Here is a 26,201-nt window from a genome sequence, read left to right as displayed (position 1 = left end):
CCCTGGAGAATTATATAGTGGTATAAACCAAACAAAAAGTTACAAGATTTGTATTACGTATGTCATTAATATAACATTAGAATTGAACAATCAAGGCCTTTAAACAGTTGTTGGACAGTAAATGTAAAAATTAAATGCCTTTTATGGTGTCCAACGGAGTTTACATTAATCCAGTTAGTTGCATTTTATGATACATAAAAAAGAGGGGGCGAGATAGCTGATACGTTGGTCTATAAAAATATATATTTCAAATTTGGTTAATATTAAGAAAAATATGCGGGGAAAAAAGTTGGGATTGCCTCGTCTTTCAAGAATCCCTGTAATTGATGATGGTGCTCCATCGTCCTACTACTAAGTATTCCTATTGAGATGAAGACTGGGCAGAAAAAGAGAAGGAATGAGCCTGATCCCTATGTCTCATGTCTTATACACATAGAGAAAGAGGAGATGGGAAACACAGAGAAAGCAGGGAGAACAGGCAGATGTGGTGGCGTCGCTGTTGTTGTTAGAACAGTCTTCCCACCTTGTGGTAGCACAGTGAACTGTAGCTGCCTGCATGAGAGCGTGAGCAAGTGAGTTGGGAGAGAGCGACACAGAGAGAAATGGAATGAGAGTGTGAGAGAGAGAGAAAGAAAGGGTGAGAGAGAGAGAGAGAGAGAGAGAGAGAGAGAGAGGGAGAAAGGGTGAGAGAGAGAGAAAGAGAGAGAGAGAGAAAGAGAAAGAGAGACAGAGAGGGAGTTTAAACCAAGAGCTATGTTTTGGGACAAGCTAATCTGCCAGAAAGCAGTGTGAGGATCGGAGCGCATTGTGTGAGCGAGTGTGCGGGGGACAGATAAGGGAACAAGCCCGCCAGCCCGACTGCTTGTTTTAATGTGCTGACTCTGGGGAGATAAAAAAAATTGACTCTTCAGTTGTGTGCCGAGACCCTGGGCACAAGCTCCACATCCACCAGAGGTGTACCAAAGCAGGGGGAAAAGGGGACAAAAATCTGACACAAAAGAAATTATAGAGGATTTTTTCCCATTTTTTAATTGATTAATTTTTTCTTTCTTTTTTCCTGGGACTGACTTTCATTTCCAGTAGAAAGAGGGAGAAAATCACTGAAGGGGAACCCTTAGAAAATAAGAAAAGGACAAGAAAAAGCATTGACTACAAGATGTTCGAAATCAGCCGAACACTCAACGCTGCTTTGTTGAGCAATGAGGTAAAGAAAAATTGGCTTCGTTTTTTCTCACCTCCCCAGTGTATGTGCTGCCTACCATTCTGTCTTGTGTATTATTGTGTGTGTACATTTCTGTGTAAAGTGTAAAGACACAGGGTTGATTAATGACCAGAGCTTAGCGTATTAGCCAAGCTCGATGGATGCTAGTAGAAAAAGGATCACACGCTTCTCACTCATTCCTGCTTGCAGTAACAAATGGAAGGCTAGGCAGCTGGCTGATTAATGTGACAACTGTTTTATTTCCCCTAATTTCCCCAAAGCAAGGTGGCTATCATTGCTAAGCTTGCTTGAGGAATCGCCCATCATGTGTGTGTGTGCATATGTGTGTGAGCGTGTGGTTGATGCCTGTGTCTGCATGTCTGTGTGTGTGTGATTGTGTGTGTGCATAGTGTACTGTGATTGCCCTCTGCCTCCTCTTCCTCTCTCCCCCTCACTCCCGCTGTCCTTTGCCATTCTGTTTCTGTCCTTCCTACTTTCCTGTTTCTGTTCTTCCTTCTTCTCCCTCTCCCCCTCTCTCTATCTGTGTGTGAGCGTGCACTCTGTGAGCAGCATCTCAAGATGATGGTGCGGTACCCCCAGCTCTCGGGACTAGCCACTGCTGACGGCTCCGTCCCTGAGAGGCTCTCGCCGCTATTTCCCAGGGATCTCCCATCCACCCAGATGGGGTCCAGGTCACTTTTGGTAAGAGGATAGACAGAAATATCTCCATCTCTTATAACACAAACAGGAGAAAAAATGATAGAGAGAGAGAGAGAGAGAGAGCGAGCGAAAGAGAGAGAGAGCGAAAGAGAGAGAGAGAGCAGTAAATAATAGATCAGTTTAGGAAGATGACTGTATCCCCAGGAATTGTATTAGCAGCTATTAACATGCTTATGTGTGTTCAATTACAACCGCCTACTCTGCCTTAACCCTCTGTCAATCAGTCCGTTATCTTGGGAGTAAGAGCGGCAGAGTGCATGTGAAGTGTGTATGAATTCAGTGTAGCAGGCTCACTGCATGCATAGTTTGCCAATGCCTGCATCTTTATGTGCATTTTGTACGTGTGTGTGGGCGCTTATGGCTTATGTGTTGTATGTGCATGGAAATAATGTTACCTCAATATTTCTAAACTATTTCTTTTTAAACTACATTTGAATCTGAAACAGAGAGTAAATTAGAATATGGAAAGTAGTATGTAATATGGCGTCAGGTAATAGTTTTTCTTTGAAAAGTGTGGGGTTGGGTACATTTACCATCTGGACACTCATAACTGGCAGATGTGATGTGCGGAAACTTAGAAATACAGGGCTACTGCAATACACTGAAACCATGCCACAATGATGAAATACTGTAAGATATGAATGTTACCATTAATACTTGATGCTCTGTATGGAGAGAATTTAGAAGTATGGATATGGTGTAGTTTATTTGTTTCACTTTTTACATAGGAGATTTGTTTAGACAGGATACTGATCTGATTTCATTATGTAATGCAGATAGTTGCTCTTGATGGCCATTATGTAAAGCAGGCAACTAAGTCAACCTGAAGTTAAACCATTAGAGACATTATCTTTGAGATAATTTATTCAAGTCTTCCTCCTCATTGTTAGAACTTGAGTCTACAGTATGTGCTGTTTCTAATGTAGAGTGTAGTTCAAGGGGAAGAGAGGCATGAGAAAACCTGCATTAAATCGACATGAAACTGTGGGTGTCTAATCTGTGATGGGCTCTCATTCGGCTTCCCTTCAAACAGGCTCAGCTTCCCACCCTAGAGCTTTCCAGAATTTTTCAGAAATCGTTGTAATGCTGACAGCATTGAAGTCTTCCGTTAACTGTACACGATTGCAGAGGAAATGTTTGGTCATCTATAAAGACTTAATGTTGTTATTCACCTGGCAGAACCGTCTTATTCACTCATACAGACTATTCTCACATAGGCTACACAGTCATGCTCACTAGCTGCCTGTGAAGAATCCTAGTGTTGTACTACAGAGGAAATAGACTTAAATTGCAGATGACAAGTAGCTTGATGCTGTAATTTCTCTCTCACATAATAATAGTACCACACAGTGCCTTCATTTCTACTGAAATTAAAATTGAATAGTAGATTGTAATAATGGGTAGTGAGAGGTTATGGCAAGTTATTAAATCAACTCTTTCAAGCCTTTTAATTGCAACACATAAAGAAGTATGTAGTGTTTGGGTGAGCTAAAGAACTTGATGTGGATGTTTGTATGCATTTTCATTATATCTGATAATGATTATGCAGACCGTTCTAAAGCTATGATTGGAATGCGCACAAACCAGGGAGAATGTTTTATCACCCTGTTTCTAGGTGACCCTGAAAACCCACAAATACTATTCTACTTCCTGTTAAAATAAATGTGACTATATTAGTTGTATGTAAGTCAGAATATATGAGGCGTGACTGGGATTATGATTACCCTGGTTAAAACAGACCATCGTTACAATGATTAATGGTACCTTCATTAAGCACAGCTAGATCATTTGCATACATTAGATACATGTGCTGGAAGAATGTTGAGGCTTTGCCGTTGGAGAGCAGGATTAGTTTATACTTTTGGTGGATGTGAGGCATACTATTATAATACTAGAGACCAAAATGTTGAGTCCTAGATGTCTGAGATGTGTACGGTGTGAGAGCTGCATGGTACCACTGTATGGCTATGGCTGTGCTACAGTATGATATTATCACAACAGTAGGATTGACAAAATTGAAATGATGATCTATCTTAAATCAAAAGCCATAATAAAAAACTATTATTTTACTGGTATGATACTGAACACCTTCAAGTATATTTAAAGGGAATCCAGTATAGCAAAGTGATGAAGCAAAAGACATCACTTGGTTGAACAAGATACATACTTAGCTAAATGGCTGCAGTCTTGAACAATGTCCCTGGAGTCCAGGCTGCCATTTGTCAGGCTGCAGGGGACCTAGAGAACATTGTGTTTGAAAGGATGCCGAACAACTTCTACTGAGTTCTCTATCAGAACCTAGTGTCTGTTCTGCTCTGAATGCTGTTGCGAGCCTGTGATTACTGTCATCACACAGCTGTTGTTTTTCTTAGAATGTTGTGCTTTGTTTGGTAACTCCATTCTTCGGGTTCAACAAAGAAAGGTTAGATTTTACTTCAAACTCATTTGATGCATCATCACAACAATCAGAAGCATTGGCAATGGCATATTGACACCCCCGAAATTGTAAGGGTCATCTCTATTGCACAACAATGATTAGCTCTTTCCATCTGCCACTTCCATCACTTCCTCCTTCCCTGATTGCAGTGGGTCTCTGGATAATCTACCCCAGGAAATTAGTTCATTTATGCTCAACAACCCTGCCTTTGCTGACGCACAAACAGGTGCAGTATAAAGATAGGCACGTATCATCTCTGAGAGAGGCAGCGCACTGTGCCAAGGAGGTAGAATCCCCAGCCTAACTGCGACACAAAATCATATCTTGGATACAAAGGCCATAGATTGATATTGATTAACTGACAGGAGCATCATTTTAGGATTTACTATCTATGAATAATGAAATGATGAAGTAACCTGGATTTGTTGAACGGTGGATTTGGACCAATATTGAGTGAATTGATCTAAGATATCCCAATTCATGACATGCAAATACCAACATGAGTCATTGAACTTTGAAAAAACATCAGTATGAGTAAGAATGAGCCAAGACACACGAGGTACCAGAACCTTGCTCAATCATCAGTTTTAGGAGGATGGCACACGAAAGTGCTATTTATCACGCAGGTCAATCAGCGGTCACCTGCACACAGCTGCAAGAGAACAGCCCATCTCACACTGCAGTACAACTGTTAAATACATATAGGCTGTAGAAGCTCTTATCATAGATTATTGTAGTGTATGTCAACAAAAAGGGTGTTAGAGAATATGTTGAGGGGAATATACTGAGTAGTTACTTGCTTACTACATCCTGATTACGCCCATAAAAAAACAATAGCTGTTGGGTGGCCTGTGTGGCATAGGATATGCTCTGTCAGCTTCTTGTAAAGAACCCAGTAAAGATCCAATGAATGCCAATTACCCTGACCATGTCAAGTCAGTGCCATCATATAACAATTCATTTCAGATATCACACATTAAAAGGGGTGACTGTCTGTTGTGGGTTACAATTCATAGGATAGTTTCTCAGCCACCCTGCATGATTCTCTCATTCCTGAGATGGGTGTGGTAGCTACTGTACTGTGTGTGCCTGCATGGAAGGCAGGGCCAAGAGGGCAGGCTGGCAGTGTCACACTAAGAGGGGGCCAGTGCTGCATGGGGGGGCCTGGTGAGCAGCAGCTGAGCCAGAGTCCCGCTGGGAGCCGTCACTGCTGAGTGGAGCAGGTGTCTCCAGCCAGGCAAAGAGCTTCCCTAAGCCAGAGGAGAAGAGAGGAGGCAGGGCCGGCCATGACTCTGTGTGCCCCGCAGAGGACAGGTGGCTCTCTCTCTCTCTCTCTCTCTCTCTCTCTCTCTCTCTCTCTCTCTCTCTCTCTCTCTCTCTCTCTCTCTCTCTCTCTTTCTCTCTCTCTCTCTCTCTCTCTCTCTCTCTCTCTCTCTCTCTCACACACTCTGTGAGTATACTTCTCAATGCCTCCTCCAGGGGCTGTCATTGCATACCAAGCCGTCCTATTGTGTATCTTGTCTGCAGAATGATCACATTAGCATGTTAGCTAGCAATGTTGCTGTCCATGGTGCTGAAGTACCAGATGGATATATAGTACAGTGCCTTCAGAAAGTATTCACACCACTTGACTTTTTCCACATTTTGTTGTGTTACAGCCTCTCTGACCTACACACAATACCCCATAATGTCAAAGTGTAATTATGTTTATTTATTTATTTATTTTACAAATGTTTTAAAAATACAAATATGAAATGTCAAGAAGAATTCAACCCCTTTGTTATGACAAATGGTGTTTAACATGATTTTTGAATGACCTCATCTCTGTACCCCACACATACAATTATCTGTAAGGTCCCTCAGTCGAGCATTGAATTTCAAACACAGATTCAACCACAAACCCCAGTTTTTCCAATGCCTCGCAAAGAAGAGCACCTATCGGTAGACAGGTAAAAAAAAAGCAGACATTGAATACCCCTTTGAGGAAATCCAACACATCACTGAGTACCACTCTTCATATTTTCAAGCATGGTGGTGGCTGCATCATGTTATGGGTATGCTTGTCATCGGCAAGGACTAGGGAGTTATTTTTAGGATAAAAAGAAATGGAATAGAGCTAAGCACAGGCAAAATCCTAGAGGAAAAACTGGTTCAGTCTGTTTTCCAACAGACAGTGGGAGACAAATTCACATTTCAGCAGCATAATAACCTAAAACACAAGGCCAAATATACACTGGAGTTGCTTACTAAGATGACATTGAATGTTCCTGAGTTGCCTAGTTACAGTTCTGACTTAAATTGGCTTGAAAATCTACGGCAAGACTTGAAAATGGCTGTCTAGCACCTTGACAGTTTCAAGAATTAAAAAAATAATAATGTGCAAATATTATACAATCCAGGTGTGCAAAGGTATTAGAGATTTACTCAGAAAGACTCACAGCTGTAATCACTGCCAAAGATGTCTCTAACATGTATTGACTCAGGGGTGTGAATACTATTTCCTTTTCAATACATTTTCAAAAATGTCAAAAAACATGTTTCCACTTTGTCATTATGAGTTATTGTGTGTAGATGTGTGAGAAAAAAAAACATATTTAATCCTTTTTGAATTCAGGCTATAACACAACAAAATGTGAAATATGTCAAGGGGTATGAATACCTTCTGAAAGCACTGTACAAGGGGAGGTAGTTGTGATCCATAAAACATAGCCACCCAAAAGAAAGAACTGAAGCTTACACCCAGCTAAGGGTCAGCTTTCTGGATACACGTACCCTGACCTGGAAGTAACAGCCTGTGATTTCACCCATAGAGAGGCAAATGGCAAGGTTTCGGAGGAGAAGCCACTCACGTTGCTCTGTGTGCGTATATGACAGGGGTCTATTTATCGACTGAGAGTTGCATGTGATAAAACACAAAAGAATGTACATACAATTGTGATGATAGCTTGAAAACCATGACTTTTTGACCGTTATGTAAGAGCGCTTAACAAGTGCTTTTTCCTCTTACAACCGCAAAGAGCACTTCTATTGTGTTGATTAAACCGGAATTTAATTTTAGAGACACATTTATATACTGTATGCTTACTGTGGCCATTGTTTTATATCCAATCACAGTTATTTCACGGCTTATAACAGAGTAATTAGAAAAGGAATCATGTTGGAGGAAAAAAACGGAACTGTGTCGTGTCTTTATTGCCTGAGAGCGAGGTTTATTCTTGTTTGTGTACATACAGTAATGAATGTTACTGTTAATTAGAGTGGAACGGTGAAAGGGTATTGAAGAAAACAGCCACAGTTTTATGCCATTTTCAGTCAACTGTTTCCATACACTCAGTTCCAGACATTTCAAAGGAGGCATTACCCCCACTGACCAGTGTAGTTCTATTGTAATCTCTCTTAGCTGACTAAACTCAAAATAACAATAACAATAACCATTATGCTATAGTCAAGATTATCTATATAAATATATATATATATATATATATATATATATATATATATATATATATGTATATATATGTATATATATATATAATTATATTCAAATTGCACATAATTATATTCAAATTGCACATTGTGACGCATAAAAATATATGACATAAAAAAAGGGCAGTCAAATGGCTGCACCTGCTATTCGAGAGCCATCAGTATCGGGCCGCCATCTTAAAAAAAGAGATTAGCGAATGCTTTAGCTCACAGTTTACTGCCTTTTGGTAGGAAGTGACAAATGTGGCCAACACTTGAGCGATAGGCTGTGGCCGAATCGTGACATCTTGACGAACAACACTGTTTTTCAGAATTTGTAGTTTTTTAGCCAATGACTTTTATTGATTTACTAATTGTTTGGGAGCTATAAAAGTGACGGCTGTTGTCATGAATAAATGATATGTGCCTGACATGAGTGCATTACTGAGGGAGACCTGCGAGGCCAGGCATTACTTCCTTAGAGACATAGCGGTTCTCTTCACAGCCCTGGGAAAGCATCATCCCCACTAGTTTTCCAAGCCATTAATAATGAATCCTTTCTAACAGCAGCATTCAGGTTTAGATGGCTAGGACATCAGTGACAAGACTAAAATAGCACAATTTACAGCAGGAGAAAAGCATATTTATGTATGGTAATTATTCCTTAAGGTATCCTTCTTTGCTGCTCTCTCCATTCTTGATTTCTTTACTCTCCCTATCTCGTTCTATTTCCTCCTGAGGGTGCAGAGGGGAGGGGGTAAAAAAAGAGAGATGGACGGAACACAGAACACTGCATTCATTCCTTTCATAGCTACAGTGGTCAAGGGCAGGGAGAAACACAACATACTTTATTAATGCATTGCATTTTGTCAAGCATAAATCTATGCCTACCTAAACAGAAAATGTTACATTGATCAACAAAAATAAACAGCTAATACAACACACATGAGATAAAGCTATTCGCCAAGCATATATGCTGTTAAACTAAAATATGGCAGAGTAGCATTGTGCACTCGCTTTCCTACTAGCATCTTATTAAGAAGGAGCAGTAAACCATGAAGTGACATTTAGAAAGATGAAATGTCCAGTGTTAGCATGTTAGGAGGGCTCTAGTGCTCTGAGGCAGGCTGGCAGCACAGCGAAGGGATGGGGCCAGGCAGGAGAATGCATCCCCTCTCTGAGGGGAGGTGCTGATTAAAGCCCCAGCCAGATGGACCGCAGCGGTCACCCTCAGAGCATGGAGGTACCCCGACTGGGATCAAACACAGAGCAGGCCGCCCCACAGCCAACCACTACACCACCATGGCAGCACTCACCACTCATAGTGGCAACACAGACGCCAATAACGATGAGGGACAACACTGGTAATGACAAGGGGAGCAGGCAAAGTATTGTTGCGGTTGAATGTCATTTATCAAGTGGCAACACCTCTGTAATCCAAATGGACTGTAATCCAAAGTCTCCTGCTGTGACTGAAACCCTCCGTGCTAGAATACATGTCAACCATGGAAACCCCTCTGTGCAATTTTACAGCTCTCTCATTTCTGTTAAAGGTTATGGGAGCCTCAGTCCTTGCTCGCAAACAAAGGTAGTTATATGTACATATGCTTATTCTACCATGGTATTTGTTTAATTATACTTCAGATCTAGGCTCCCTTGCTGGGTTCAGTATTTATGAAACACTTTCCTTTGGCGCAGCCACTGCTTCTACGACCGCTATTGAATTGTAATAACTGTCTTAGTACTGCATTTTGTGATAAAGGTGGCCATCTCTCCATACATGCAGTATGTGGTTTTCTCCTGTCACATTCTGTCCCATAGACAGGAATAGCTTACGCAGTTAGATAAGCCATGCCACTTCTCAATTGCTCCATCTATATAAAATGGATTTGAGTTCAAGGGAATGACAAACGCCTGTGACAAATATAGCACAGCCTTGTCCTGAAGTCGCCATGAAGAATTAATGTCTTGTTGAGAAGTTTCTCTTAGGTGGTGACATGAGCATGAGTTGAAATGGCCGTGATTCATTTCCAATGACATGGAAAGATAGGTATTTACAGGAGAAATGTTTCTCCTGCGGTTTAAGGAGCTGAGTAAGGATTTGGCAGAATGCTTGTCAGTCATCTTAAACATAAAAAATAACAGAAGCCAGTCCCGAAAGACAACTACTGCTGTCCTCGGCTAAATGCAGATTTGTAATTGATGCCTGATGTCTCGGAGTAAGCAATGCTGAGTTTGTCACTCTGTATCAAGACAAAAGGTCTGACACCAATTTGTTGATTGTTATGGGTGGAGAATGGACTTACGCCAGAGAAGTGATGATAATCAATCTGAGTTGCACGGCCAGGTGCTGCCAAAACTTCTATACAGGAAGTAAATGGATTGTTCAAGGGCAAATCAAAGAGAGCCAAATAAGCTCCTCCAAATAAGCTCCTGAGAAGACAAACCTGGGTGTCATAAAGAATAGTCTGTTTGTTTATGAGGGAGTCAGGGACATACTGTACTGGGATTTTTCCATGATAGGCTCAGTTCCATGGAAAGTGCATGATGAACATCATTTTTTGGAGGTCTCTCTTTCTCTGCCAGATCAGGCACAAATGGGCTATAAAAGCAAGCAGGGGATGACACTTCCAATCCGGTTAGTGTCCCTAATAGGAAATACAGAGGTGAGCTGGGAGAGGCGAGGCCTGCTGTTAACAAAGCTAAAATGATCTAACTACAGGCCCTGTGTGACATGCTAATCAATGGCCGTTGACCTTTCACTGACCTGGTTGTCTGGTGGTCATTCAAACAAACCATATTGTGAAAGTTACCATTTCATGACAGATAACTTTTTTATTGTTCTGTAAAATCAAAGGGAATTTCAGATAACTTAATACATATATTCATAAAAACATATCAATCAGTGAAACTTCAAATATGGCACGGAGTAAAATACTGGCAGATGAGCCCATGGATGAATGTAACATAATCTGAAAAATCTATATTGTGTTTATTCAAAATACATGTTCACAGAAGATTACATGTATATTTACTGAGCGTGGCAAATTAAAACTTCTTAAAATGTTAACAGTTTTTTACACACTTCACACATTTCAGGTGACACCAACACTTTGCTACTTTTAAATAAACTTGTGATTATTCAGAGTGAAACATGAGAAGGGTGCGAATACACTGCATCTAACGGTTAGATTGCTCTGATTTAGATTAAGTTGATTCTATAAGACTGTCTGCTGCATATCTACTTTCATACTAGCTACATACAGAAGAGATATTATCTTACAATGGTGTTACATCTAAGTGTAATATCAAATTGTGTATTCGCGTGTGTGTGTGCGTGTGTGTGAGAGAGAGAGAGAGAGAGAGAGAGAGAGAGAGAGAGAGAGAGAGATCACCCACACAGTGTGTATGTGTGCAGTCAGCAGTGGAAATCCTTAAAATTCTTAGTTGAAATTCAAGTCAGCATTAAGGACGGGTCTCAATTTTCATCAGCAGAAAAAAACATTCACTGGATGTTAATCCGTGGAGCGCTTTTGAGAGGGAGGGGTTTTGGATAAGTAGGGAGGGCACGAGAGAGCAGGCGCAGGCCATGACAATTAGCCAGATTCTGGTGTCAAAATTAGCAGGCTTTCAGCAGAGGCAGGAGCCATGCCGGTGGGGCTCTATAATTGGGGCTACAGCAATCGGTGCATCAGGTCATAGGTACTTCAGGAGGGTGGGTGAGAGAGAGTGTCAGGACCTATCCAGGCAGAGACAATCAATGAGATGGGCTTTACATTGCTGACTGCATCGTTGGAAATCCTCCTGGGTTAGAGCCAGTAAAGCTTTTCACTTGAAAAAGTTAAGAAAAATAAAAAAAATGAACAAATACTTTCCTGAAAATAGCTATCATAGTCTTTAGTCAAAATACATTAGCCCGTCCAGTACATAAGGCTAAAGCTAAATTCCAAATAATTTTTATGCAATATTTTACAAAATCCCCCAAAACACACACAGTGTGTACGGAGAGCCAAAGCCCACGGAGGCAAACCTTCCTGCCCAGCAACTCCAGTGACTAGATCTGAAATCTCCCAGCAGGCAGCCAACCTCCCCATCTGACAACACAAGGCAGGAGAGAGCCAAATGTAACACTGCTTTAAGACCCCATTCACTTTCATCACTTTCTATTCATTAAAAGAACGTAGGAAAACAATTTGGTAAAAGAAAGCAAGTACAGAAGAGGATATGGATTGCTCAAATGAAATCCCATTAAGAAAACTCTATTGAAGTATTTGAGGATGTTGTCCATAGATAAGAATCTTCTGCTTCCTGGAACTCTTCTTAACTGCGTACCTATTCATCCAATAGTTAAAGTTGACTGCAATCAAAAAGAAAAATGATTGTTATTCATCTGTGTTATGTTCTATTATTTACAGCCAAGAATTAAAAGGTGGTAATAAAAACATGGTACCAGAGAGAATATTAAAGTCAGTGAAGCAGAGAATTATTTCCCAAGCTTGCACAGAATGCAATGAATTCAAAAAGGTCAAGTCAGAATAATAAAAGTGATAGAAAAAACAGGTCTGGTATTCATTGCAGGTTTCTAGACTGAGAAGCATTGTACCAGAACGCACCCCAAACAAAAGGCAGGTGGTATCTGTGTTGTCCCTGGCAGTAAGGGGCGGAAGAAGATACCACACCTTATTAAAACAACTCCAGCAAACACATCCATTCAGGAAACACCCAAGTCCTGTTGATTCCTAATTGAGGTTGGCGATGCTTTAGCCATGGCTTTAACGCTCATTAGTATTTCAAGCATATTGCTGTGCATGGCTTTAATACTCAGTGAGGTGGAGGGGCCAGAGGTGTAGTGGAGAGATTGGAGACCTTCAAAGCTCAGTCTCTCGCTTTTTTATTCAATGCATGCAACTGCGGGCAAATTCTGTGCCCTGTGAAAGCTGACCAATGCATTGGTCTCTTCTCATTGTCAATATGCTACTGTACATATACGAATATAAATACAGTGCAAACATATACCTTGCAGATATACTGAACTGAATGTAAAGCATGCATTCATAAAGAAAATACATACATTGTTACATCCGTACTATAGGCCCACTTTACATATTGAGAAATTAACAGCTGAGTCATTCCGAGCTCACATCCACATCAAAAAAACTCCTGAAAATGTTTGGGGCAAATTATGGATTAGTTTAACAGTGCTGCAGTGTTTTGTAGGCTGTCAAGAGCACTGTGGGATTTCCTATCAGTGCTCATTCAGCTGGAGGTTAATGGACTTACTCAAGTTAGTCTGCCTGCCATGAGAGCCTCCTCCTAATTGAATAAAAACCAGCATGTGAACGAGAGGACCAGCTATATGTCTCTCTGTCTCTGATGTCTGGAATAAAACAATGTACTGTAATGACGCAGTGTTGAACAATGGATAAAATAGGCTTACTGCTGCTAGGCACATGCTGTAACAAAACATTGGGCCGTACCAAAACAACCACAAAGCAAACAGTAATATATTGTGTCATGACAACTAAGTAAATTAGAGTATGCAGGTGCTTGCTCTCCTTGTCGCAGGTGCTTGCTCTCCTTGTCTCTGAGTCTGGGGCCAGCTAGTGTATATCTGCTTCCTATGTTATGGCCTCTCTGGTCACTGCTGCTCTCTCATACCCAAAGCTATTCTAATCAAAACAGACTTGCCCCAATGGGATGTGGCTGCTGGGTTTCAACATATATAAGGTATATGAGATACTGTCAAATATGCATTGTTATTGCATCTAAAATGCTGTATGGAAGATGCATTGTTATTTTAACATTGTAAAAGATCCTAACAATTGTTTTGAATTGTTGTATTCTTCGAATCACACCTCTGTGTGTTGGAGGCAAAATCGAATGCATTTAAGGAGGCATTCTTATAATGCAAAGGCTGCATTGTAGGTCAGCTGGCATTACTGAAGTTCATGTTTATGAGATGTGGCATGCCTTAGCTTGTGCAGGGTACAATTGAGAGGACTTCAGTAGTAGGCTTATAGGTATGGGATGTTATGCATCTCTTCCTATACAGGTACAAAAGACCCCCCACCAGAGCACTACAACCACAGCGCTGAAATGGGTTTTGTCAGAGGATGGAGCTGAGGGGCCTCATGTTAATTATTTATGATGCTTGCGTGCAGCTGTGAAGGGGAGCACAGGTGATTGAAGCTCACAGAAAAGACAGGAGGGTGCGAGATAGAGTGGAGAGGTGGGTGATGAACAACATCATCACCAACATCAAAAGGCCAGATAGACGACTGTGCAATGTCACGAAGAGGAACAATTAAGCTACTTCTCTATACAATGATGATGGTGGTATGTCTCCATCCATGTAGGCAACAATACCTCGTCACACCTTATGTGGTAGTGCGAGCTGGTTATTGGTTATCTTGCTCTATGTTACAGTTGTCAATTATATTGGTCTTCGCTTGGTGATTTGGAGGTCAAATCAACACTGTCGATGCTGTAGTGCATAATATCAATCGCACCTTACGTTGGTAGCATCGCCCCCAGCCGTTCCCCTTCTCGCTCTAGCCCTCCTCCAACACTCTCATCCACTAGCGCACCACCCCTTCCTTGCTCTATCGCAGCCAATGAGATTCTACACCCGACAGACTGAATAACCCATAAATCGGTTGTAGGAAAAATAGCTGCTTGCACTAGCTGTTTCGTTTCAGTGAAGACTTCTCCTTTTAGTTTTTTCGCTTTCTTTTTTTGGGACCGTTTATTTCCTCCGACGTTCCCGAAGAGAAACAACGAGATTTCCACCCACGGCTCTCAGCCTCCGACACGCGGCAAGCTCATTCATCCACTCACACGCGCCTTATCTATCCGATTGTCCTTGGGACCACGCGCTCCCCGGAACGAGGATCGACTCTCGATAGCAACCGATTTTATTTAACCACAGGAAGACTAAGCACTTGCATCTCCCCTTTCGCTTTATCCTGCTCAACCCTAAACAAGAATGGTCATGGTGAGTAGGGAACAATTTAGCCTATGCTAAGCGCATCTGTTTTATAGGCTCTGTCTAGCTTAGGTTATTATTTGTCTACATTTTATAAACTGCTTTGTGTCACCACCTACATTATTGCACCTCCGCAGCAGTAGCTTCTAGCCAGGTGATAAACTTCGGTTTGCGTTTTAATCCGAGCTATCCCATTTTTTGGCGCTTTGTTGTTCATAGTCGTGATGCTCCTGCAGGTGTGTGTCCGTGCGTCGGTACATCTGTGTGTGAAATGTACATTTTTGATGTGAGTATTTCATATCAGTAGCTTGTGTCTGATAAGCCAAGCCCAATCTATTATTTAGTAAACATGTGTTGGTGAATTTGTGATTATGTGGGTGAACTGCAAAATGAATTGTGTTTTGTAAATTATCTACATTTTAACTGGATTTTCCTTTGAATAAGCAAGATACATGCAACACATATGAGCATGTATCAATGTATATAACTAGTGTATATTTGCAGGTTTTAACATGCATGCAGTATAGCAAATTTATATACATAGTGTTGTTCAGGCATCCTGTAGTGCCTGAGGGTAGAATCCAGGGGCGTAGGCAGGGGTGGCCCTGGGTGGAGCGCAGGCCCACCCACTGGGGAGGCAGACCCACCCAATCAGATTGAGCCACAAAAAAAATCGATATATTTTTTGCTCTACTTGTCAGTGTTCCCAGCGGGACATCATTTGTATTTTTACCTAATCACAGTACTTGACTTGGGCAGGAGCTCACCGGAACTGAGTACCGGCACCTCAAATGTTCTTCTGCTTGAGTTCCTGCACCTCCTATAGAATATTAGCTCAAAAGAATTGAGGAGCTCCTGCACCTAAATATAAACGGTACCTTCACCTAAAATGAGTAACGGCATCTATATTGAACACAAATATAAACGCAACATGTAAAGTGTTGGTCCCATGTTTCATGAGCTGAAATAAAAGATCCCAGAAATGTTCCATATGCACAAAAGTGTATTTCTCTCAAATTTTGTGCACAAATTTGTTTACATCCCTGTTAGTGAGCATTTCTCCTTTGCCAAGATAATCCATCTACCTGACAGGTGTGGCATATCAAGAAGCTGATTCAACAGCATGATCATTACACAGGTGCACCTTGTGCTGGGGACAATAAAAGGCCCCTCTAAATTGTGCAGTTTTGTCACACAACACAATGCCACAGATGTCAAGTTTTTAGGGATTGTGCAATTGGCATGCTGACTGCAGGATTGTCCACCAGAGCTGTTGCCAGAAAATTGAATGTTCATTTCTCTACCATAAGATGCCTCCAACGTTGTTTTGAGAGAATTTGGCCTTACGTCCAACCGGACTCACAATCTCAGATCACTTGTAACCACGCCAGCCTATGTCCTCCACATCTGACTTCTTCACCTGCAGGATCGTCTGAGACCAGCCACCCAGACAGCTAATGAAACTGAGGAGTATTTCTGTCTGTAATAAAGCCCTTTTGTGGGGAAAAACTCATTCTGATTGGCAGGTCCTGGCTCCCAAGTGGGTGAGTCTATGCCCTCCCAGACCCTCCCATGGCTGCACCCCTGCTCAGTCATGTGAAACCCATAGATTTAATTAATTTATTTCAATTGACTGATTTCCTTATATGAACTGTAACTCAGTAAAATTGTTGAAATTGTTGCATGTTGTGTTTATATTTTTGTTCAGTATATTTCAGTCCAAGTCAAACACTGGCCTAAACATGCATACAACATCAGATAGAATTCATAGCAAGCAGTAGTTAGGAGGTGGGAAAAGCCAGCCGCACCAATGTGTTGGAGGAAACACCGTACACCCGGCGACCGTGTCAGCACGCATTGCACCCGGCCCGCCACAGGAGTCACTAGTGCATGATGGGACAAAAACATCCCTGCCGGCAAAACCCTTGCCTAACCCAGACGACGCTGGGCCAAATGTGTGCCGCCCCATGGGTCTCCCAGTCGCAGCTGGCTGCGACAGAACCTGGACTCGAACCAGGATCTCTAGTGACACAGCTAGCATTACTATGAAGTGCCTTAGACCACTGCGCCACTCGGGAGGCCCCTTGTTTTACCCATTATAACATTCAATTGAACAGTAACTGAATGCCTCGAATGCCTGTCTGCCTGCTTTATATAGCAAGCTGCGGTCTATAGGAGCAAACCATTTTTGTGAATGGAGTGGTGTACCTATTAAACTGTGTGTATATTGACAATAATAATAATAACACATTTTATTTGGCAATGCCTTTCAGGGGACATCTTACATACAATCTAGTGCTATATATAAAATCTATTTAATTTAGGCTTATGCAATGCATTTGAATTATGCTTGATTATATGCTGGGGGAAAAAACATCAAAAATATAAAAAATCCTTATCAATTTCAAAATAATGAGCAGGTTCTGGCTCGTGTCAGTTTGCACTGATACCATGTGCAGTAAACTGTAGCTATCGCTGTGTAGGCTAGGCTACAGTGTGTAGGCTACTCACCGTTAGCTAGCTAGCTAAGACAGACTAGCCAGCTTGGCTAGCAAAAACTTAATGGCCAAACAAAGCTCTGTAAAAAAATGTCAAGAGACCGTGTATAGAAGAGGATGTTGGAGCATTTGCCAAGTTTTCACCATAAAGGGCCTCCAGTCCCCCTCTATATCAGTCATTCTATATCAGTCATTGCTGGTTGCTACTGGAGATTCTCTGATCCACCTCAACACAGACGACACCATTCTGTATACTTCTGTCCCTGCTTTGGACACTGTGTTAACTAACCTCCAGACGAGCTTCAATGCCATACAACTCTCCTTCCGTGGCCTCCAACTGCTCTTAAATGCTAGTAAAACTAAATGCATGCTCTTCAACTGATCTCTGCCCGCACCTACCCACCCGTCCAGCATCACTACTCTGGACGGTTCTGACTTAGAATATGTGGACAGCTACAAATACCTAGGTGTCTGGTTAGACTGGAAACTCTCCTTCCAGACCCACATTAAGCATTTCCAATCCAAAATTAAATCTAGAATCGCCTTCCTATTTTGCAACAAAGCATCCTTCACTCATGCTGCCAAACATACCCTAGTAAAACTGAATATCCTACCGATCCTTGACTTTGGGCGATGTCATTTACAAAATAGCCTCCAACACTCTACTCAGCAAATTGGATGCAGTCTATCACAGTGCCATCTGTTTTGTCACCAAAGCCCCATATACTACCCACCACTCCGACCTGTATGCTCTCGTTGGCTGGCCCTCGCTTCATATCCGCCGCCAAACCCATTGGCTCCAGGTCATCTATAAGTCGTTGCTAGGTAAAGCCCCGCCTTATCTCAGCTCACTGGTCACCATAGCAGCACCCACCCGTAGCACGCGCTCCAGCAGGTATATTTCACTGGTCACCCCCAAAGCCAATTCCTCCTTCAGCCGCCTTTCCTTCCAGTTCTCTGCTGCCAATGACTGGAACGAACAGCAAAACTTACTGAAGCTGGATACTTCACTCTAGCTTTAAGCACCAGCTGTCAGAGCAGCTCACAGATCACTGCAACCGGAAAATAGCCCATCTGTAAATAACCCATCCAACTACCTCATCACCATATTGTTATTTATGTTATTTATTTTGCTCCTTTGCACCCCAGTACCGCTACTTGCACACTCATCTTCTGCACATCTATCACCCCAGTGTTTAATTGCTAAATTGTAATAATTTTGCCACTATGGCCTATTTATTGCCTTACCCCCCTTATCCTACTGCATTTGCACACACTGTATATAGACTTTCTCTATTGTGTTATTGACTGTATGTATGTTTATTCCATGTGTAACTCTGTGTTGTTGTTTGTGTCGCACTGCTTTGCTTTATCTTGGCCAGGTCGCAGTTGTAAATGAGAACTTGTTCTCAACTAGCTTACCTGGTTAAATAAAGGTGAAATAAAAAATAAAAGAAATAATTCAAATCAAATGTATTGCATTGATCTAAGCGAGGGTCTTAAAGACAGTTCCAGTACATTCAGAGACAATGATCAACACTACAACGCTGTTTTTATTCAACACTTTTAGAAATCACGAAAAACGCTTCACCACTTCGACTCGCACTCTCTCCCACCCTCCGATGAGACGTCACCATCAGTCCAGTGAAATAAAAAAAACAAGTTATTTCAATTTATGCTCCGATGTACCTCGCAAGTAATTGGCTACAGCAACTGACCCATTACCAGTGTTATCATGTAGCCTAGCTTGAGACTCGAGTTTTGAAATATAAGGGACACTACGTTATTTATAATAAGGGGAAGGCCTACATGGAGAAAATCAGACCTCTCTTATTATATATGAAAATAGGAAAATGCATGAAACAATAGTTATTTCCAGTCCTTTTTAGGAATTTAATTGAATTGAAAATATAACTTTACCCTGTGTTCCCCGCCCATGCACTATAGTTAGGCCCTATATGCTATTGATAATGTAGTTGATATCACACAATATATTGTAGGAGCACTTGATCTCTCGTTCCGAGCAGAGAATTGCATTCGGCTTGCATTGTTAATCATAAAGTGATCTCGACTAAGAAAGGTTGGTGACCGCTGTTCTTGTCTATAAAGGCTATGGATGCCTATTGTGATCGTTACTGTTATATTAGGGCATTATGTTCTAGTCTTATAGTCTATTAATAAAATAAAGGGTTGTGGGTTCGATTCCCACGGGGGACCAGAACGGGAAGAAAAAAAACATGTATGAAATGTATGCATTCACTACTGTAAGTCGCTCTGGATAAGAGCGTCTGCTAAATGACTAAAATGTAAATGTAAAATACTAAAATGGTTTATTATGTGTAGGTCTATGTGAGTCGCATGTTAAATACAAGAGTTGTGGATTTACGTAGGCATACAAGACTATTTGATCTGTAATGCAAAATCACGTTAGATGGTTTGTTGTGTGCAATCAATTACAGTAGGGTATAGGGTAGGCTATGCTTTTTTGATAATTTAATGATGATTTGAGTGCCCAAATTTTGGCCCGCCTACATTTTTTCTGGCCCTGCCATCAACGGATTTCTGCCTGCGCCACTGGCACAATCACTCTTTGCACTCAATCAAGCAAAGATCTTAGCAGTGATTGATTGCTTTGCTGGTACCGAAAAGCTTTTCTTGGTACCAAAAAGCTTTTCATTGACAAACGCTCCTTAAATCGGCGAGGTTGCCAGAGTGAAGATGTTAACTTTGTGGAGGAGAGTGCTGGACAGACAGGCGCAGGAGCCAGTGAGAAAGCTGCGGCACACCCTTCCAGAGAGAGGGGAGCTCTGACCTCACAGATGAGGAGGAGACAGGGGAGGGGACTGCAGCCCACAGCTCACGCTGAAGCCTTTTGCATTCTCACCCAGCGTCTCTGGAAGAAGGGGATGCCTGCTTTCACAAGCCGCCTACTGTCTGACCACCACTAAGAGAGAAAGAAAGAAAAAGAGAGCTCCAAGTCAGGGGGAAATTTGCTCAGGCGCTGGGGAGAGAAAACGTCTGCCGGCTCACAAATGGAGTGGAATGGGTTTAAAATGGTAAGGAGGCTGCAGCCTGCCAGCCGCTCATTGTGCCCTTGCATCCATCCGACAGCCTGCAGCAGTAGCAGTAGCACCATGCCTCACTCAGTGTGCCTTCCTTCCCTAACAGTTAATGGGGTGTTGTTCATCCAGTTTTGGGAGAAGGCGATGGGTATCGCTTTGCACAAGTCTTAGATAACTGTTCATGTTAGCTGCACACAGCAAATGTACAGTACATTGTGTGGTTTTAAGTCTGATATTTTGCTTGCATTAAATCTCTTTATCATGTCGTGCATTGTAAATAGTAGATAATACTTGGTATATTTATGTATCTATACAAAGCATTATAGTGCACATTTTGGTGGGTTTTATTTTTGTAATGTTTGACAGTGTATGTAATGTAGGACTACAGTCGTGAGCTTGCATTTGTAAATGTGTAGTGTATCAGAGAGAAATAGAGTGTGTGTGTGAGTGGCTCTGTAATGCGCATGCCTGCACTGGTGTACATTTCCCTTCACTTAGACAGGGTTTTCGCCTGTGTCTCCTCTGCTTCTGCCTCTGATGCTGCTGGTAGCGCTTGTCTGTGCTGCATGGTGGATGTGTTTGTTTGTGTGTCCATTGTTGACTAAAGGCTCAGAGTGACTGCTTCCCCAGGCTGTTCCTCAACTGGTTGGAGGCAGTGCCTGCCAGGGACTCACTTTAATTCTCATCCATCAAAAACAACATGGCAGGGCTGACTAACTTTTTTTAAACCTATCTTTCTGCGTACACAAAGAGGCTATCTTCCCTGATCTCTAAATTCCCGTATCCATATCAAACGTTCTCTTATTGTATGCTGTTAATAATACGTTTCATAAAATGTTAATATGGCTTTATACTGATTTTAAAATGTTGTCCCTGTTATAAAGGGAATTTGCCAGCTTCTGTATTAGCATCTTGAATGTGGGAAGCATTATTCATTTTTGGAAGTGAATATATGATTGTTTGTGTGTGGGCTATTCCCGTGCAATCAAAATGCTAATTGAAAAGAACGCAATTCCCAACCATGGTGACAGTGATAGTATCCTGTCTCCCTAACTGCTCGCTGTAGCGTATTGATGGAGGGACATGCCAGTAACTCAGTGCTAAAGGAGGAGGAGGAAGGATAGAGAGAGAGAGAGAGAGAGAGAGATAGGGGGAGATATCCCGTATTTATGGTGTGGAACTGAGCATGCTCCTCGTTGAGCAGCACCCTGCTGTCTGTCAGTGGGGCTCAAGCACTGGGCAGTGTCACCACAGTCAGAGCTAGACTACTACTGTCTTCCAGCAGAGCTACAACACCCACGGTGCAGTCTACTGTTCAGTATCAAGCTTATATATCAATGCTAATAAGTCGAGTTGATCAGATGAATATGAAGTAGGGTTTTGTGAGCAGGTGAGCATGGCACAGAGGGGTGTAGGCAGTGCTGAAATCGAGGGGGTATGCCTTGTTAGGGGGGAAAAAGGTAAAAAAGCGATATATAACGGCGCTTTAGGATAGAAACAAGCTCTACGTTCCACAAGAAAGACGCGACTCCGATGCACATTTTTGATTCGTCTCTATGGCATTATGAGGCTGAGTTACGACCTTCTAAAGAAAAGAAAAAAGAAAAATAATACTTTGGAAGTGGTACGCGCCATGGGAGTGGAACATCAGCTATATGAAAGATAAGACCTGGAAATGAGACAGCATACGAAGCTCAACAGGACTTTATTCTGAGTTAGGCAACCACCATCTCAATTAGTTCACGTGACAAACAGGAATTTATAGACACATTCATGAACATCCAATTCTCATCCTTATAGAAGTATCTAATGTGTGACTGACTCTGTTGCTATCAATTGAAAATATTTGTAACTAACATGATTAAATTACATATTTGACATATTTGTTAGTGAAATAACATTTGTGAAAATAGTCTAGGCTTTATTTTCCCTATACATATTATATTAAATATGATATGTAATTATAATTAAATAGCCTACGCAAAAGATGTCATGAGTCATGTTACACTATGTAGAATGTTACACTATGTAGAATTGCAGGAAATTAGCTTCAAAACAACAAACAATCTCTAGGGCCCTGAATTAAACAAAACCCACTTTTGGTAGTATATTTAACGTATCTCAATGAACAATAATAAAAACAAATAGGCCCAAATACACAATCCGTTCAGTATTTTTGCCTCGAAGGAATGACCACCTCACATTTTTCACATATCTGTTGAACATATTTAATCTTTCACAATAGCTAATATAAGTCAGTAGAACAATTCTCATTCCTTACAATTGGCAAAAATACAGGGTAATAATTAGTGTGCTTTTGTCAGCAAGAACACTAATGTTAATCTGCGTATGTCTTCTATTATTCAATTTCTTCCGTTTTGCCGGTGCAACTGCTTGTTTTATGTCTTGAACAGTGTTTTAAGTCATAAAAATGAGAAAATACTGTTGAAATACATTAAGTATTTGGTTTTGTACTTTTAGTGCTTCAAACCAAGTCGTCAAGTTTTTAATTTTGTGATCTGTGATTTAATTTCATCTTAATTCCACCCTGCTCTTAGGCTTGCTTAGGCCGAAGCCCCCCCCCCCCCCCCCCCTACATAGCATACCCCTTGTTAACTTTGCTGACCTCCGATTGGGAGAACTGGGGTAGAGAGGTGAGAAAAGAGCTGTGGGGAGTGTGACCCTGAAGGTAGGAGAGTTTGCGCTTGACTGTACGGTGCTAACACACACAGTGGCGTGTCAACAGGGCTCTCAGATTCTGAGTGGGAGAGAGGGTAAAGAATATTTTATAAAACCAGGTTGTGTTCTCTTTGGTTAGGTGTCCATTGTTGTGAAGAGAAGTCATTATAAAACTGACCTGTATTGCCTCGAGTTCAGTCAAAGATAGGATCTAGGCGAGGCAAGGTCCACCTGGAAGAAATAATGATTTATACCTGAATCAAGTCATGGTTGAAGGAGATATACGTGTGGGTGTTAGAAGAGTATTAAAGCTTGTAGAGGGTCAGCCGAACAACAGTGGAGATGATTTGTGGTGATTAAATTAGCTTCTCTTGCTCCGCCTTAGAATCTGTGCTCTTGAGAATACTGTACTACAATTAAACATGAACAGGCAAAGTTCAACTCGCTGAGTGCTGTTTCCATCTATCCAATCAGGTATTAAATATCATGGTTACCGTTGTTACATGTGTAAAACAAGTATTTGAAAGGATTACATGATAGTTACAAATAACAAACTGCTAAACCATTTCAAATATCTGTTTTGTCATGGCTGTCTGTTAGTTCATGTATTTCTTTTCTCCTATGCTTTGCTGATGCAGTTGTTCTTTAGAGCTAAGATCAAGTAAAACTGACAAGTGTACAGATGTAGATGGACATTGCAAATTAGAGCCAGACCCCTTTCCTGCAGTCAAACGACCAAATCGCCCTCTAGTGGCCTCATGGATGGAATGCTATACATTTTTTTCATAATATCATCGTTAATCAACATTATTTTAAAACAACAGCCAAATTGCCGGTGTTTCTATGTCAACGGGTTTTGTTATGTTTCAGTCTTCTGTGATGTATATTAAGTGTAATATTTGGATGCAAACTCAAAATGGAATACATTTCAACTCTATATCTGACATGGTACTGGAGTCTTCTTTTTTTAAGCCCATAATCATGTGTGTGAGGTGCATACTTTTGTTTCAAAGTGGGTTGTTTAAGACTACCAATAAACACTCTGTGTGACCCTGATTTAGCCCACTGCAGTAAAAGGTTACTATTAGTCAAATTAAGAGAGGAGTAAGGCTGACTGAAACGGACAGTGGAATACTTCTCCGTTACTCCACAGGGCAGTTTCTACCCATCTGTAGTCAATACATGATATCAATGTTCAGTACCATGCCTATCATAGAGGCATCTAACCATTAATTACAGTAATATAACTGACCCCAAGCCTCACCCTTACATAGCAACTAAATCGTACCGTAGAAACCGTTGAATAGCCAGATGTGGACAAATCACCCATAAACGCCCTGCAGCTCTCCAATGTTTTGTGTGAGATGGTATGGTGTTGTTGCTGTTGACATGCTGAGGTGCCTCTGGGAGAGGACTTGGACTGAGTCTCCAGTCCCTGAGCAGCGTGGGTAATTAGTCACAGCTGTGGATGGACATTCACATGCAACTCCCAGCAGAAATGACACGCTCATGTTTGTGTCCACTCAATCGTCTCATGCTATCTATCTGCTGCCTGCCTGCTTGTGGTCAGGCGTAGTCACTAACATGGGAGTATCTGAATCAAAGTGACGGTTGTTAGATAATTGCATGTTTAGATTATTTATGCCCTGAAGGGGATCTATAGTAAGTCAGTTGGAGTGAGATTTAAAGCAGGATGATAAGTCGCATATATATGGATGCAAGTAGAAAATTAGCTTTGTAGATTTGCATTTCAACTTCCAACTTATGCCATAAATGTCGCTTGTGTATAATTTATTTTAAAAAGCAGTTTGTTTTATTGATAATACTATGAATTTGAAAGCAGTGAATTAAGTGTGTCCCTATAAATGTTTTGGCGGTATTAATAATACTAATGCAATAGCAAAAAACACAAACATTTTCTAGTGAATGTATTTACTCCTTTTCAACATACCTTAGCCTATACCCAAAACAGCAAGAAGTAATGAGCTAATGCCTATTTGAATAAGCCGCTCTGAACCATTGTCTCAATTATATGGCTTCGTTCTTAAAAATGCCTTTTGTTCGAAGACTAAACATACATGAATATCAAGAAAATGGTTTATTAAAAAATGTAATAGGCTTCTACAGAGGCGAAGGAATTCAGCTGTGAGGGGAAAATGCTTTAATAATACAAGACTAATTCCTTTGGCGGAAATTCAAATTGCCACAGACAGACAATAATCAGCTGCAAATTCTTAGCGCACACAACCTGGTAGCAAACACAGGGTCATGTTCTTGTTGTTTTTTTGCTCCTGCTTTTCTGAGTAAATATTCTAAAGGAAAATCAGGGAATATATATTCATATATCCTATCTACATCTCTGTTCATTCATAGATGGAAGTAGAACCCTGATTTCCTTATTTCTACGGTTCTCTTTCTTCATCCTCTGTATTCCATGTGTTTTGGTATTCATACAGACGTTTGCGTTTGAGTGGCAGTTTCTCCTGAGACTGTGCACAAACTGCACACTCCTCTGATCTCCATTTTGCATCCCAGGAAAAGGAGAAAAGATAGCAGCAGCAGCTGAGGCAGCAGCAGGCCTGGTGACGCTAGCAGTTGCTCTGTCTCATTGTTCAACGTTGCCAAGTAAAGTGGCCTCGTACTGTGACGTTAAAGGATGTTTCAAGGTCATCCTTCCAACAGACCAGTAGAGGACAGAGCACCCACTGACAAGGGGTCATGACTGTAGAACTGACAGTAGCTTCCTTAACTCCCTACTAAGAACATGTGGAAAGCTTTACTACCTAAAGGTATTCAAGAATGAATAGGAATATGGCTCATACCTTTATGTTACTATCTCCATCAACAGCTGAGGCAAGCATGAGGGCCGTGAGATTTGATCACTGCCAGTAGAGTAGATATTTAGGAAAGGGATTCATCCTGTATATGCCTATTCCCTTCATATCAACTGTAACATGTTCTCCTCAAACTAGATGGAAATAGGAATTGTACTGCAGATATCTATAAAGACAGATAAACATAGGAAGCAATAAATAGAACCGGCAAGTTGGGATCCGGAGAGATAGATGTGATCTACTATCTTCCAAATACATGTCTCCCCGGCATGCTATTGAAATAAAACTCTGTTTCAGAATTTTCCATGGCACATACTATA

At 41.3% G+C, this 26,201-nt stretch overlaps 1 protein-coding gene across 7 annotated transcripts in view; it reads left to right on the top strand.

The window, feature by feature from the left end:
* The first annotated feature begins 703 nt into the window (after window positions 1-703).
* Window positions 704-26,201, top strand: part of LOC106584331 (ELAV-like protein 4) — an 81,106-nt gene continuing 55,608 nt past the window's right edge. Inside the window, exons 1-2 of one of the 7 annotated variants that reach the window (XM_082968022.1) lie at window positions 704-1,204; window positions 1,772-1,903. In XM_082968022.1, coding sequence (XP_082824148.1) covers window positions 1,157-1,204; window positions 1,772-1,903 — 180 coding nt within the window. In that variant the 5' untranslated portion in view covers window positions 704-1,156. Of the gene's footprint in view, window positions 1,205-1,771; window positions 1,904-14,418; window positions 14,818-20,179; window positions 20,363-26,201 lie in introns of those variants that run through there. The other 6 variants (XM_014169500.3, XM_014169498.3, XM_082968023.1 and 3 more) reach the window with 6 other exon arrangements.

Source organism: Salmo salar, chromosome 23 (assembly GCF_965601325.2).
Source record: "Salmo salar chromosome 23, fSalSal1, whole genome shotgun sequence".
Taxonomy (NCBI): domain Eukaryota; kingdom Metazoa; phylum Chordata; class Actinopteri; order Salmoniformes; family Salmonidae; genus Salmo; species Salmo salar.
Note: the sequence above shows the minus strand (reverse complement) of the source record. Positions and strands in the feature narration are given on the sequence as shown.